A 12,978-nucleotide genomic window follows, 5' to 3' on the forward strand; every position below is an offset into this window, starting at 1 on the left:
GATTGTGCAAGACAACCGTTGATTGTCTGGTCTCCGCCAAGATCTGGGACATCGTCGCGCGTCTACATCGCCGGCGTAAATTGACAGGCGTTCAAACGACAGTCAACCACTACCCTCTGAACGAGAAGCAGCTTAACACTCGACTAGACCTCGGGATGCCCTCCCGGTGATCTATAGGATTACACCAGAGATTTGCCCGCAACAGGCCAATTCGCACACGCGATACCCCGTCAATTAGCATTTAGCAGCGGAAAATCAGTACTTCACGAAATCCGACCTGCGCATTGACTACACAATGGCGACCGTGGAGAATGGACACGCCTCGGACGGCATTGTCAAGTCGGTGGAGCCCCGCCCCCGACCGAGAAAGACGAATCCTTTCAGATGGACATTTGGTCTGGTAGTGCGGTATGCTCGCCTTTGTGATCTTGGACGATGGTATGATTCGGGCTAACAAGAAATAATTTGCAGACTTTGTATATGGTATGTTCTGCTCGCACCGATTTTTAGGTGTCCTTCGCATCTTTCGAAATTGAATGAGTCGTCACCGCGAGTATGCAAACCATACCTGGTTGTGCGATCCCACATTGAGCCTTATGTTCTGCCGTACTATGATAGATACGGTGCACCTTATGTCGAAATCGCTCGTCCATACGTACAAGTGGTGAACGCGCATGTCTACACCCCGGCAGCGACAGTAGCCAGGCGGGGATATGATCAATATGATGCTCCTGCTCTGGGCCGGGCTCGAGCCTATGGCCAGCAGCAGTGGGAGGCCCAGGTTATCCCTCGTCTACAAAATGCGAAAGAAAGTGCAACGGGATTGTACAATTCCGAAGTTGCTCCATATGTGCAACGTGCTAAGGATGTCGTTTTTCCTTACTATAACAAAGTTAATGGCGCCTTCATAACTCTATGGGATGGTTACGTTTTCCCCCTCTTTGCTCGATCGAGGCCGTTTATTGGAAAGACATATGTGTCCGGTCAGAATGTACTGGCGACCACCGTGCTGCCATACGCGCAAAGCAGCTGGTCATCCGTGATCTATTTTGCGAACAGTGCTCTATGGCCGAAACTCACTGGTTTATACTCGGAAAATGTTGAGCCTCAATTAGTCAAAATCGGACAGCGACTAGCCAGCTATCGGGAAGGAAGACGACTGCGAAAAGTCATGGATGAGGCTGATAGGTAAGCTTCACCCTTCAAAGAAGTTCCAGAGTATAGGTACTAACGAAAGATCCTCAGTTCTATGGATCAGCAGACGCAGTCTGCTGTCACATCGGCTGAGAAGAGCCCGGACTTTGAATCAACCATTACAGCCACTGCAACCGAGGCCTCTGTGACCAGCACCACACTATCACCTGCCGAGCAGACCGCGCAAGCTCGCGAAAAGATTGCTTCAGACCTTCAAACATGGCAGACAAAGTTCGCCACTGCCGTGGAAAAGGGTGCTGAAGATCTTGAGGAACGCGTGGAAGAGATAGTGGAAAGCTACATTAGAAGCGGTGTAAACAGTCATGGCGAGAGTCTTATAACAGCTCTAGAAACTGTTGTGCAGGATGAGATCTCGTCTGTCAAGTTCCGTATTAACGAATTGGCCGAATCACTCCCAAGCGAGGAGGCACCCGAGGAGGAGGGAAAGGTCCAGGATGAGCTTTTGAAGGAGATCAGACGGGCTGCCATTTCTGTCAGAGATCGCGCACATGCAGTTCGGCAATGGCGGAACTCATTCGACGAAGAGTTGATCAGGCGTACTTCAGCAGCAGTCAACTCTACGCTCGATGTTCTTAATAGTGTGCGAGACCTGGGTCTCCAGGAAATTGGTATGCGATGGGCATGGATGGAAGGAGTTACATACAAGGATTGGGCGAAGTATCATGCCCTTAAAGCCCAATTCGAAGACTGGAAAAATGACATTTTCACTGTCGGAATGCAGCATGTGAAAGTCGAGGAAGCTAAGGCATTGGCCAACGATATTCTAGGCCGTGGCATGGAGGTCGCAGAAGACGCTGCAAAGGAACTGGCCAGGCTCAAAGACGTTGGCAGATGGAAGATCGCGGCTCGCGAAGCAAGTGACGATTTTGAAACAAGAGCTGGGGACCCTCCTTCACTGCCGAAACGCAGCAAGACTGACGAGGAGTCGGAAAGTGCCCAGGCTGACAATGCAGATACTGAGAACCATCAATCCATGCAGAGCTCTGAGCAAGCTACATCTGGCACAGTCCCGGAGTCTGAAGGCACAGCAGCTCACGGCAAAGGAGATTCTGAAAATGATCTGGGTCTAGATGATGATATCCCTTTGACACATGACGAATCATCTGTATCGCATGCTCATAGTCTGCCAAAGCACTCCAGAGCCGGTGATGTATCCTCTGCAAGAGACGGACGCAGTCCCGCATCGGTGTCAGGAGCAGACGCGAGCGAAAGCCTTGCGCCGGTCAAGATGGCCTGGGGTGTTGCTGCGGCTGAGTCTGTACCGAAACCAGATGCGTCCGAGCAGCGTGGCTTTCCCGAGCAATTGCAGGAACTTGTCAGCCAAGCTGATGACCACTTCGCGCAAGTAACAAGTGCCGCCGGCCAAGCTTGGTCTGATGGCAGCATCGCGTCCTTTGCTCACCAGGCCGCTTCCAGCGTCGCCTCAATGGCAGCAGACATTACACCACCTGCATATATCTCGTCTGTGGCCTCCTTGAGGCTGAGCGAAGGCCTAAGCCTCGCCTCGGCCCAACTTGCCGGAGTGCGAGCGACGGCAACTCCAACAACAGCTGTCGAGCAGAACCGTATCCTCCTTGACGCACAACGACGTTACTACGAGGCTGTTGGTATGGCACATGACCATTACTCCGCATTCGTGTCCTCTGCCTCTCAAGCAGTGTATGGTACACCTACTCCGACAGGACACCTTGAACAAATGGCTAGTAAAGCATCCGAGAACTGGGAGAGTCTTGTTTCCACGGCTAGCGAACACTTTTATGGCTCTCGATCGCACTACACGCCCCCGGCACCAAGTGATTTGATTCCTCAATACGAGGCCATCGAACAATTAGTATCTGAGCTGATTGTCGGCAAAGAACCTTCTTTTACGGAGAAAGCTCTAAGCAGGTTACATGCAATCTACGAAACGCCATACCCAGCCTCCGCGCTTTCAGCGGCCTCGAGTTACGTCATTGGCGACCATACCGCTACCTCTTCTGCTCCATTTGGGTCGATCACGAACGTTCCATCGCTCGAGAACATTCTGGAAAATGCCAACGAACAGTTCCAGTCTGCGGTCAATGCCGTGAGTGTTCAGTTGTATGGTACCCCCAAGGGTCCTTTTGAAAAGGCAACATCTTCAGCTAGCAGCGCTATATCAGCGGCCTCCGCCCACATCAGCGAAGCCGTTTACGGAACTGAACCAGGGTATTTGGAAGCCGCTCAGGAAGCCCTCGAGCATGCCTATGCATCTGCCGAATCCGCCATCAGGAATGCAGTCTTTCAGTCAGCAAGTCCAACCGAAGTTGAACAAGGCGCTTTTGCCAGCGCCACGAGCAGGCTGGCGGTGGCTGTAGAAGGAGCACAGGGACAGCTTGCAAACCTGGCTTCTAGTGCCAGCAGCCTCGCCTCGGCTGCGGTAGAGACAGCAACATCGAAAGTGGTGGTCCTCACTAGCGGCGATGATACGTCTGTTAAGGACGAGTTATAGTCCAGAAAACTGTGGAGGTAAAGATGTCTTGCTGCCGTTGTACGAAGTACAGTGGCCATGTATTCTCATGTTTCCCACGACTTATTCCCCATTGATGTTTCTTACATTCCCACCATTCATATATTGCTTTCCAGATGGATCATGATGATTTTGACTTTCTGAAGCACTATTCCCCATATAGTTTTCACTGATTGTCGTACGCCATCTCTTCCCCTAGATTTTCAAAATATGTACACAACTTCTCGGGCTATTTACGTCTTCCTCGTTCCGCTACCTGATTTCTACGACATAGTGAGGTTCTCATATTAATATATACATGACTTTTCGCAATGCAACAGGATATTTCCCTTTTTGACTACATGATTATCCATATCTCCGTCTCCTAAAAGCTCATGACCAATTCTATTCATATCGTCTTCCTGTTCAAAGGTGTTGTCTCAATCAGGACCCAGCGCATGACTTAATGTACAATAATACAGTCGGCATGGAGCCGCAATCACCGGTACTGCATGCGTTGTCCTCCACGCTTCTCCATCTTCTTCTGTCTCTTACTTTCTGCGACGGGTGTGTCCGCTCCACCCATTCCGGCCAAACCGCTCCGCATCCCGGTGAAGGTAGTATAGGCCAACCAAACGGAATATATGGGAATGACGATCCACAACCACCAAGCACGATCCCCAAATAGACAAGCCGCCCCCATACAGCCCCATGTCCAGTAGAGGACATCCCACATGTACTCCGTCAGACCGGAAGCTCCGAGGTCTTCTCCGGGGGACCGCAGGGAACCGTCGGCGGGGTTGTAGCTTGGGCGGCCCAGTCGTTCAAGATAGAATTCGATGGCGAGTGTTGGACATGCAAGGAAGAAGTACGGCGTTAACGAGCGTGGACGGTTGAAGATCCAGTGCAGAAGCAGGAAGATTGAATGCAGACAGAGGGCGATTATATGCGTGCGCAAGAGGAGGGAGGCATTGCGGGCGGCAAGGGTCTTGGCTGCTTTCTATAACGGGTCAGTAAGCAGTTTGGGTCTTCTCTCCTCTTGATCTTTTATTCTGTGAAGACGGATGCTAGAGGAAGTGATGTACCTGCGCCATAGTGACGGAATGTTCAGTAATGTCAAAGAGAAGAGGCAACCGACGCAGGGCGATAAATGTAGATGTAGATGAATGTGTCTGTTCGGCAAATCCTCATACAGATTATATTTTAAGTATAATAGCACAAGGTTTTATAATTCTAAACCTATGTTCCCCTCTTCTCGATGTTATCTCGTGCGAACTGGAGTGAAGTAGTAGACGCATGGTCGGTTGCCCGCCACAACGAGACAAGCGCCCGCGCCTCCGCCAGCACCAGCCACTTTTCCTAATCTGTTATACTCGGCCACCCCAAAACATCCGCATGCTCCAAAAAAGGCACGACCTGGACCTAGACCTGGCCTGACACGATCGATCGACTTGACAGTTCTCCTCCCCCGCCCCTCTTGTTTCGGGAAGCCGTTAGCTGCACACCTTTCACTTGTCATACTCAACTCTGGAGCGGTTCATCTCCCGATATGCCTTTTTGATTTCCCTTGGAGGCTCTTGCTTTGCCTGGAGGGCGTCACGAGTCGTCCTGGACGTCATCCATTCACTTTAGCTTCGACACGGCCTCACCTTGGAGCCGACATCTGAATTCGCAACGTGAAGGTGGACAGGTCGTGAAAGGATTCTGTAGCACTGCAAAGCGCTTACTGCAAACCGTGGCTCTTTGTGTTGTATACTTTGCCTTTGTTGTGTTGGACGTGGACCACTAGTCTCCGCAGCAAAGGGAACTTTGCATCGTCGTTTCCTCACCTCTGTTTCTCGACACGTCTGGGAGTTAATCATTGGAAAAGAACGGCCTGCGATCACGGCCGACCTCATGCTCGCCTATCGCTCGAGAACATTCCCTCACCGACTCTGACCCGCGTACTCAGTACCCTGGCCTCACAACACCAACACTTCTCCCCTTGTTCCGCATACCTAGAACACGCAAACATGTCGCCATCAATATCCTACATTTCAGGCCAGCTTAGGCAGCTAATATATTATCATCTCGATAACAATCTGTGCCGCAATGCGCTGTTCCTCGCCGGTCGTTTACATGCTTACGAGCCCCGAACGGCGGAAGCGTCATATTTACTTGCTCTCTGCCACCTTCACAACGGTCAAGTTAAAGCCGCGTACGATTACAGCAGAAATTTTGGATCGAGAGGCACCCACCTCGGCTGCTCCTATGTCTTCGCGCAAGCGTGCTTGGACCTAGGAAAGTATCTGGAAGGTATCACAGCGTTGGAGCGAAGTAAAGGCCTTTGGGCTTCCAAGAATCACTGGAGTAAGCACTCCTTGCGCTGGGTCTTGCACTCAACTTGCATATCTCGTTGCGTCTCTAACCTGCCACTCTAGATAAGCACAGTGAGACGCGAAGACAACACTTGCCGGATGCGGCCGCAGTATTGTGCCTGCTAGGTAAACTATGGCATGCGCACAAGGACATCAATAAAGCTGTAGAATGCTATGTTGAATCTCTGAAGCTGAATCCCTTCATGTGGGATGCGTTCCAAGGGCTGTGCGATACCGGTAAGCTTTGGAGAAGAAACTTACTACATCTAGCCATGGCTAATTGTGTTCTACCGCCAAGGCGTCAATGTCCGCGTGCCGAATATCTACAAGATGAATTCTGAATTGCTGGCTGTATTGTCGTCATCACCGCAGGAGGACGCTGAGCCAATATCCGACAAGTCTGTACACACGAATGGTCCACTGCAAGCGCAGGCGAATGTCAATCCGAGCTCCGATCCTTTTGCATCGACAACCTCTCGCAGTGATTCAGGTACCAGCCATGGGAGCTCTGCCTTGTGGGAAAAACTAAATGGAAGCACAGTAAGCGTGGCGTCCTCGGGAGTGCCAGCATCAATCGTCCATGAAGGGGCGGAAACGCCGAGTGGTCAAAGCAGCGGATCTGATGAGTTCCGGTTAGCCAACGGAATGAACGGCGTGGATGCTCCTTGGGACCCTCCTTTAGCTCCTGCACGGAAAAACAGAACGATCCAGGCAATCAGCGGCGAGTATCCAATGGATCCCCCTCCCAAGATGAAACCCACGGGGATCCGACAAAGGACAAGAACCAGGACTGAGCCAGAGGAGCAAATTCCAGCCCAGACAGACCGGGAGGCTACAATTCCGCCCAGGGTCGGGGACCGCAAGCGAACTGTTTCCGGTCAGGTAGCGCATCCACCCACATCACAACCCACGGAACCAGGAGCACCCCAACGGCGGAGTGTGCGACTCTTCAACCAGATTAAACCCACAACCAGCAAATTGTCGGCATCCGCATTGGGAGTCAAGGATGCTAGAGAGGTCAAGAAGGCGAAAGCCACGGGTACCAAAGGGCGTACTACAACCACCACCACCACCATGGGACGAGTAGTGAGTGGCAGTCGAAAACATGGCAGCGAACATCATGATGCAGATGGTAAAGACGGTCGGTCCTTACCATCATCACACACTCACGCCATCTCCAAAGGCGCTGCACCTGAGAGGTCAAAAGAAATTGAGGCGTTGACCTGGCTGCTGGAGCTATTCTCCAAACTTGCTTCTGGATTCTTTGCCTTGTGTCGCTACCGGTGCTCGGAGTCAATTCAGATCTTCAATTCACTCTCTCAGGGCCAACGGGAAACACCGTGGGTTCTCGCTCAGATTGGACGAGCGTATTATGAGCAGGCGATGTATTCTGAGGCCGAGAAGTACTTCTACCGCGTGAAGACCATGGCACCCTCGCGCTTAGAAGACATGGAGATCTACTCGACCGTCCTTTGGCATCTGAAGAACGATGTTGAGTTAGCATACTTGGCGCATGAGTTGATGGAAACAGATCGCCTGTCGCCACAGGCGTGGTGCGCCATCGGTAATTCTTTCTCCCACCAGCGGGACCATGACCAGGCTTTGAAGTGCTTTAAGCGGGCAACACAGCTGGATCCCCAGTTTGCATACGGGTTTACTCTTCAAGGACACGAGTACGTTGCCAACGAAGAATACGACAAGGCGCTGGATGCATACCGTCACGGTATCAGTGCTGATAATCGGCATTACAACGCTTGGTACGGATTGGGCACGGTCTACGACAAAATGGGTAAACTGGACTTTGCCGAACAACACTTCCGGAATGCGGCAAGCATCAACCCGACCAACGCAGTTTTGATCTGCTGTATTGGTCTGGTACTGGAAAAAATGAACAATCCTAAAGCCGCTCTCGCGCAATATGGTCGCGCTTGTTCCTTGGCGCCTCATTCAGTACTCGCGCGATTCCGCAAGGCTCGCGCATTAATGAAGCTTCAGGAGCTCAAGTTGGCCCTGTCCGAGTTGAAGATTCTCAAAGACATGGCTCCAGATGAAGCCAACGTGCATTATTTGTTGGGTAAGCTCTACAAGATGCTTCACGACAAAGCGAATGCCATTAAGCACTTCACAACTGCTTTGAACTTGGATCCTAAGGTATGCCCAGCACTTCCGTTGTGTCATATTACCAGAGAATGCTAACTGGTTCGGTTTCAGGCAGCACAATACATCAAGGATGCCATGGAATCTCTCGACGATGACGAGGAGGATGATGAGGACATGACCTGATTTGCCGTCCACTTTCCACATCGATCCAATTCTGGATCTTACTTGCTCCCCCCCCTTCTTCACCAGGTGCCTGCTATCCGGGGCTTGCATTCATGGGAGTCGGCGTTGAATTTGATTTTGGATTTTTGCAGCATTAGCATTATAAGGGCGTTTTGCAAGCCGGGTTGGTTAGAGGTGCATTTACCCTGCATCAGGTTCTCAAGAAGGGAGCCGAGGCTCGTGATTCTTGTTTTCTTGTATACCTATTAGCGTGGGTTGGCTTTGTCGGGGCTGGTCATTGGCTGCATATGAGAGACGAAGACGCCTGGACGACAGATTCATGGACATAGATGTCTGTCGAACAAGCACTTGCATAATCGGCGATGTCATTCTTATGCCTATTCTTATTCTTACGGAAATCAATTCCATCATATTGGCGCCTGAACCATGGAAATTACCTCCAAGAATAATACTTTGTAGAGAATAATTGCAGAGTTGCAAGGCGGTGAGCGGCAGAATGATGTTGGTGCCCTGAAAATCAGGAAAAAAGTTCCAGAGTTGAACAGGCAGGATTATTGTTGGTGATCTTCTTCCACGAGCATCCACGACCCATTCTTCACTCTTCCTTATTCCTAATTGGCATCCGGCTACCAGGCCAGAGAATTCTGTCACATCCTCGGGTCATGGCCATTGCCGCTTTCTAAGTCTCCTGCGCATCCTTGTTCCGACCACCACGCCTGACCTCATACCCGCCCGAAATCAGCTGCCACGGAGGGGTACGGCTCAGCAAGAGTGTGAATATTACGACTTAGTGACTTCGAGGCTACTTATACAGCTTATCGTAACCCTAAAGATTGCTTTCCCCGGTCTTTTGACATGTCGCTCCTGTCCTACATCGCCTCGGGCATCAGCTCGTTTGTCGTCGTGACGCTTTCCCTTTTCGCACTCGGCCAAAAAGTCCCTCGCGCGGCCTTTTTCGCTCGGTGTCTTGCGGCCTATGGCTCTCTCTTGCTCTGCGCATGCTATGGCGTAATCGCATCCATTGTCCTTCGCCTCGTAGGCTACGGCCGGGTCTCCCAATGGGCCACCGCGCGCAGTTTCAAATGGGTTATGCGGTATACAACCGGCGTGCAGTTCGACATCATCCAGGGTGCCGAGCACCTGTCCACCCGGCCTGCGGTCTTCATCGGCAACCATCAGTCCGAGCTCGACGTGCTCATGCTGGGCCACATCTTCCCTCCGTACTGCAGCGTCACCGCGAAGAAGTCGCTGAAAAATGTCCCCTTCCTGGGTTGGTTCATGGCGCTGTCGCGGACGGTTTTCATTGACCGGGCCAACCGCGAGACGGCGATGAAGGCGTTTGACGGTGCGGCGGAGGAGATGCGCAAGTACAGGCAGAGCGTGTTCATCTTCCCCGAGGGAACCAGGAGTTACTCCGAGAAGCCCGAGTTGCTGCCTTTCAAGAAGGGAGCGTTCCATCTGGCGGTCAAGGCGGGTGTACCGATCGTTCCTATCGTCGCGGAGAACTACTCGCACATCCTGTCGCCGCGTAATATGCGGTTTAACCCTGGCGTGATCAAGATCAAAGGTGTGTTGCATGTGATGTTTCTTGTCCCCGGTATGAGATTAACAGACTCGTCCTAGTCCTACCTCCCATCAGCACGGAAGGCTTGACCGCTGCGGATGTCGACCGGTTGACTAAGACCACCCAGGAGAGCATGCTCAAGGCTCTCCTCGAGCTAGCCGAACAGGATCGTGATGAGATCGACTCAGAAGTCAAGAAGGCTACTTCCACTGCTGTGGAGATCTGATCGGTTGCACGACCGTCCATGAGTTACGATCACGTCCGTTCCTGGCCTGTTACTGCGGTGATGATCACGCCGGCGCGGCCTGTCTATTCTTCGCCTCTTATATGACTGACGGCTATATTGTTATTCGAGATTATGAACAGGGCGAGACGAGTCCCTCTCACTCATCTCGCGCTCTAGAATTGCTAAGAGATATTTGGTGCCTGGGGGTGGTTTGTGGATAGACCTGCAGGGTTTAGATTTTGGATACGACTACCGGAGATGCCGAGGAGAATAAGCCACCTACAAATCATTCGCTTTCTGCTTTCCTATAAATTCAGCGGACTATTGTGTGCAGACAGCGTGACAGAGTGTACATAGCATTATCATTCGTGGTATTATTTTGTATTGTTGGGTGTGGGTGAAGATGCATAGATATTTATCTCCCCCTGCTTTGCTTCGTCCAGACGCTTAAACGCTCAAATAGACTCTCCTAAAGACTATTTCTTTACACACTGGCAAACTCCCGTCGCACAAGGTGCAATGTCCTCGTCAATATCGATCTTCTCCATATGCATCCAGGGATCTACCAAGACGGTGACGCCCGCACTCCCCCGCAATGGCCGACTCTCGGCCCCCAATCCGGCCCCTCGCGCCGCCGTAGCAAATATATAATCCTTCTCAAACGCGACAACCTCAATCCGCACATCCTCCACCCTCTTCCCATACAGCCAGGTCTTGATATCAGTGTACGGCTCCCCCCAGTCCCCCGCCAAGCCCTGCACCGGCGCAGGCTCAGGCGCAATGACATCCGTAAACTCCAGCTCCCGCAGCCACGGCGCGAGAAGCGCCTCGCCGGTCATCTTGATGTACGCCTCCTTGAGAGCCCAGTACGTGTAGAACAAGCGGAGGCCGTACTCCACCGCTTCGGTTTCCTGGGCGCCGTCCTGCGCGTCAGCCGGGAATCTCCCGCCCAGGTTCTTCATTGTTTCCAGCTCGCGCTGGGAGAAGACTTCCGCGAAGATGTCGACGTATTCAGCTAGTTGCTTGCGGGTTGATGGGGCGGAGCTTGTGCGTGCGCGCCGCTCGTCCACGCAGGTGATGTCTATTCCTACCTGAGGGACAGAGGGGGACGGGACCGAGGATGGGCTGGGGTTGGCGAATACCGCAGCGAGGTTGGTGCTTGGGACGTCGGACTGTGGGATGATTGTTCCTGCGAGCGCTACGAGAGATGCTTGGTGGCTCACGTTGAATTCGATGCTGGGGATGGGCTTGTCGCTGCCCTCGGTCAGGGCGGGAGAGGGGATGAAGCATGGTCGGCGGTGGGGCGCTGGTGTTCGACTGATGCTGATCTTGTTCCAAGGAATGCGACAGGAGCGGTGGATGAAGAGGTATTTCAGCAGGTTTGAGGCGAGGGACATGTGTCTGTCCCTGAGGTGGTAGAACTTCTTGACTGTCTCTTGGTCTGATGGTTGGAGGGTCTCCAACAATGGGAGTGATGAATTTGTCGCTGTCAATTGACGCGTGTCTATATACCATCGCGTAAGAGAGGGTTTGCTCTCATTTTGTACAGAGCCCATCTTCCGGACAGTTGCGAAATAAGCAGTAAGGATTCGCGAGCAAAGAGCTATATCTTCAAAACGAGAGGGGGACGGGGAGAGCTAGCTGCGTAGGCTTAATTGACCTCTCTGCTACGGCAAAATAAGGGAAGTAAAAAAACAAGCAGTGTCATAAAGTGTCATCGAGTCATATCCGTCATCATCGAACACGATAATATCCAATGCATATGCTATGAGACATCGTGCATCCTTTGCTGACATTAAAAACGACAATCTTATCAGTAGGCGGGGTAGCACGTGCTGATAAATACCGGCCGAATGTTGACCCGCTTAGGTAATGGGTGTATACAGGGCGAGGAGAGTGACCAAGGTCTGAGTTTCAAAAAGTTATTGTTTTCTACAAGCAGGAATTACCATGGCCAGCATCACTGTTGGGGTTCTCGCTTTACAGGGTGCATTCTATGAGCACATCCAGCTGCTGAAAAAGGCAGTCTCGGAACAAAGCTCCACTACTCAATGGGAGTTCATTGAAGTTCGGACACCGCAGGAGTTGGATCGGTGTGATGCGTTGATCCTCCCTGGAGGCGAGAGCACGACTATCTCTCTAGTCGCGGCCCGATCGAACCTCTTGGAGCCTTTGAGGGACTTTGTGAAGTATGTTCGCGCAACAACCACAAGGCTATCCCGTCAATGCGACTGACAACCTGTTTTCTTAGGGTCCATCGGAAACCGACATGGGGCACCTGTGCCGGGTTGATCCTGCTGGCCGAGTCTGCTAATCGAACCAAGAAAGGCGGACAGGAGCTCATCGGAGGTCTCGACGTTCGCGTAAACAGAAATCACTTTGGCCGGCAAACGGAGAGTTTTGAGGCGCCCTTGGAATTGCCGTTCTTGGGTCTGACCGAGCAATCCTTCCCAGCAGTATTTATCCGGGCGCCTGTGGTGGAAAAGATTTTGCCTCATCAAGAAGGCATTCAGGTGGACGAAACACAAAGGGACGAGACGGTGGTGGCGCCTTCGAAACAACCCCAGAGCCAGGCGGCCAAGGCGGCGATGGCAGACGGAGTTGAAGTACTAGCAAGTCTCCCCGGCAGAGCAGCTAAATTAGCCGCCATGGGAACGCAGATCGACGCAGATAAAGAGACTGGTGATATCGTCGCAGTCAAACAGGGTAATGTGTTCGGAACAAGCTTTCACCCCGAATTGACAGGTGATGCCAGAATACATTCCTGGTGGTTGCGCCAGGTAGAGGAGTCCGTAAGGAAGAGGAAGGAAATATGAACAGTCATAGACTTGGCAATTCTTGAGCACGGAATTGTTGATTGTTGGGT

The 12,978-nt window shown here is 52.0% G+C and overlaps 6 protein-coding genes across 6 annotated transcripts; 4 read left to right on the plus strand and 2 right to left on the minus strand.

Moving 5' to 3' along the window:
• Window positions 1–295: 295 nt before the first annotated feature.
• Window positions 296–3,685, plus strand: Aspvir_000950 (uncharacterized protein; the record flags this gene model as incomplete). The annotated part of the gene is made up of 3 exons (XM_043266081.1): window positions 296–408; window positions 472–1,188; window positions 1,246–3,685. 3 exons carry the CDS (start codon window positions 296–298, stop codon window positions 3,683–3,685), a joined length of 3,270 nt encoding a protein of 1,089 aa, XP_043122016.1.
• A 496-nt stretch (window positions 3,686–4,181) lies between these two features.
• Window positions 4,182–4,776, minus strand: Aspvir_000951 (SND2/TMEM208 family protein; the record flags this gene model as incomplete). Its single annotated transcript, XM_043266082.1, has 2 exons — window positions 4,182–4,682; window positions 4,768–4,776. The coding sequence occupies 2 exons, from the start codon at window positions 4,774–4,776 to the stop codon at window positions 4,182–4,184; spliced, it is 510 nt and encodes a 169-aa protein (XP_043122017.1).
• Window positions 4,777–5,694: 918 nt separating this feature from the next.
• Aspvir_000952 (anaphase promoting complex subunit bimA) lies at window positions 5,695–8,322 on the plus strand (the record flags this gene model as incomplete). The annotated part of the gene is made up of 4 exons (XM_043266083.1): window positions 5,695–6,031; window positions 6,103–6,276; window positions 6,338–8,190; window positions 8,251–8,322. 4 exons carry the CDS (start codon window positions 5,695–5,697, stop codon window positions 8,320–8,322), a joined length of 2,436 nt encoding a protein of 811 aa, XP_043122018.1.
• Window positions 8,323–9,177: 855 nt separating this feature from the next.
• Aspvir_000953 (1-acylglycerol-3-phosphate O-acyltransferase SLC1) lies at window positions 9,178–10,112 on the plus strand (the record flags this gene model as incomplete). Its single annotated transcript, XM_043266084.1, has 2 exons — window positions 9,178–9,889; window positions 9,946–10,112. The coding sequence occupies 2 exons, from the start codon at window positions 9,178–9,180 to the stop codon at window positions 10,110–10,112; spliced, it is 879 nt and encodes a 292-aa protein (XP_043122019.1).
• Window positions 10,113–10,588: 476 nt separating this feature from the next.
• Aspvir_000954 (4'-phosphopantetheinyl transferase family protein) lies at window positions 10,589–11,668 on the minus strand (the record flags this gene model as incomplete). The annotated part of the gene is made up of 1 exon (XM_043266085.1): window positions 10,589–11,668. One exon carries the CDS (start codon window positions 11,666–11,668, stop codon window positions 10,589–10,591), a length of 1,080 nt encoding a protein of 359 aa, XP_043122020.1.
• A 394-nt stretch (window positions 11,669–12,062) lies between these two features.
• Window positions 12,063–12,928, plus strand: Aspvir_000955 (pyridoxal 5'-phosphate synthase subunit PdxT; the record flags this gene model as incomplete). Its single annotated transcript, XM_043266086.1, has 2 exons — window positions 12,063–12,301; window positions 12,364–12,928. The coding sequence occupies 2 exons, from the start codon at window positions 12,063–12,065 to the stop codon at window positions 12,926–12,928; spliced, it is 804 nt and encodes a 267-aa protein (XP_043122021.1).
• Between the last annotated feature and the right edge of the window lie 50 nt (window positions 12,929–12,978).

This window comes from Aspergillus viridinutans (assembly GCF_018404265.1).
Source record: "Aspergillus viridinutans IFM 47045 DNA, scaffold_1, whole genome shotgun sequence".
Taxonomy (NCBI): domain Eukaryota; kingdom Fungi; phylum Ascomycota; class Eurotiomycetes; order Eurotiales; family Aspergillaceae; genus Aspergillus; species Aspergillus viridinutans.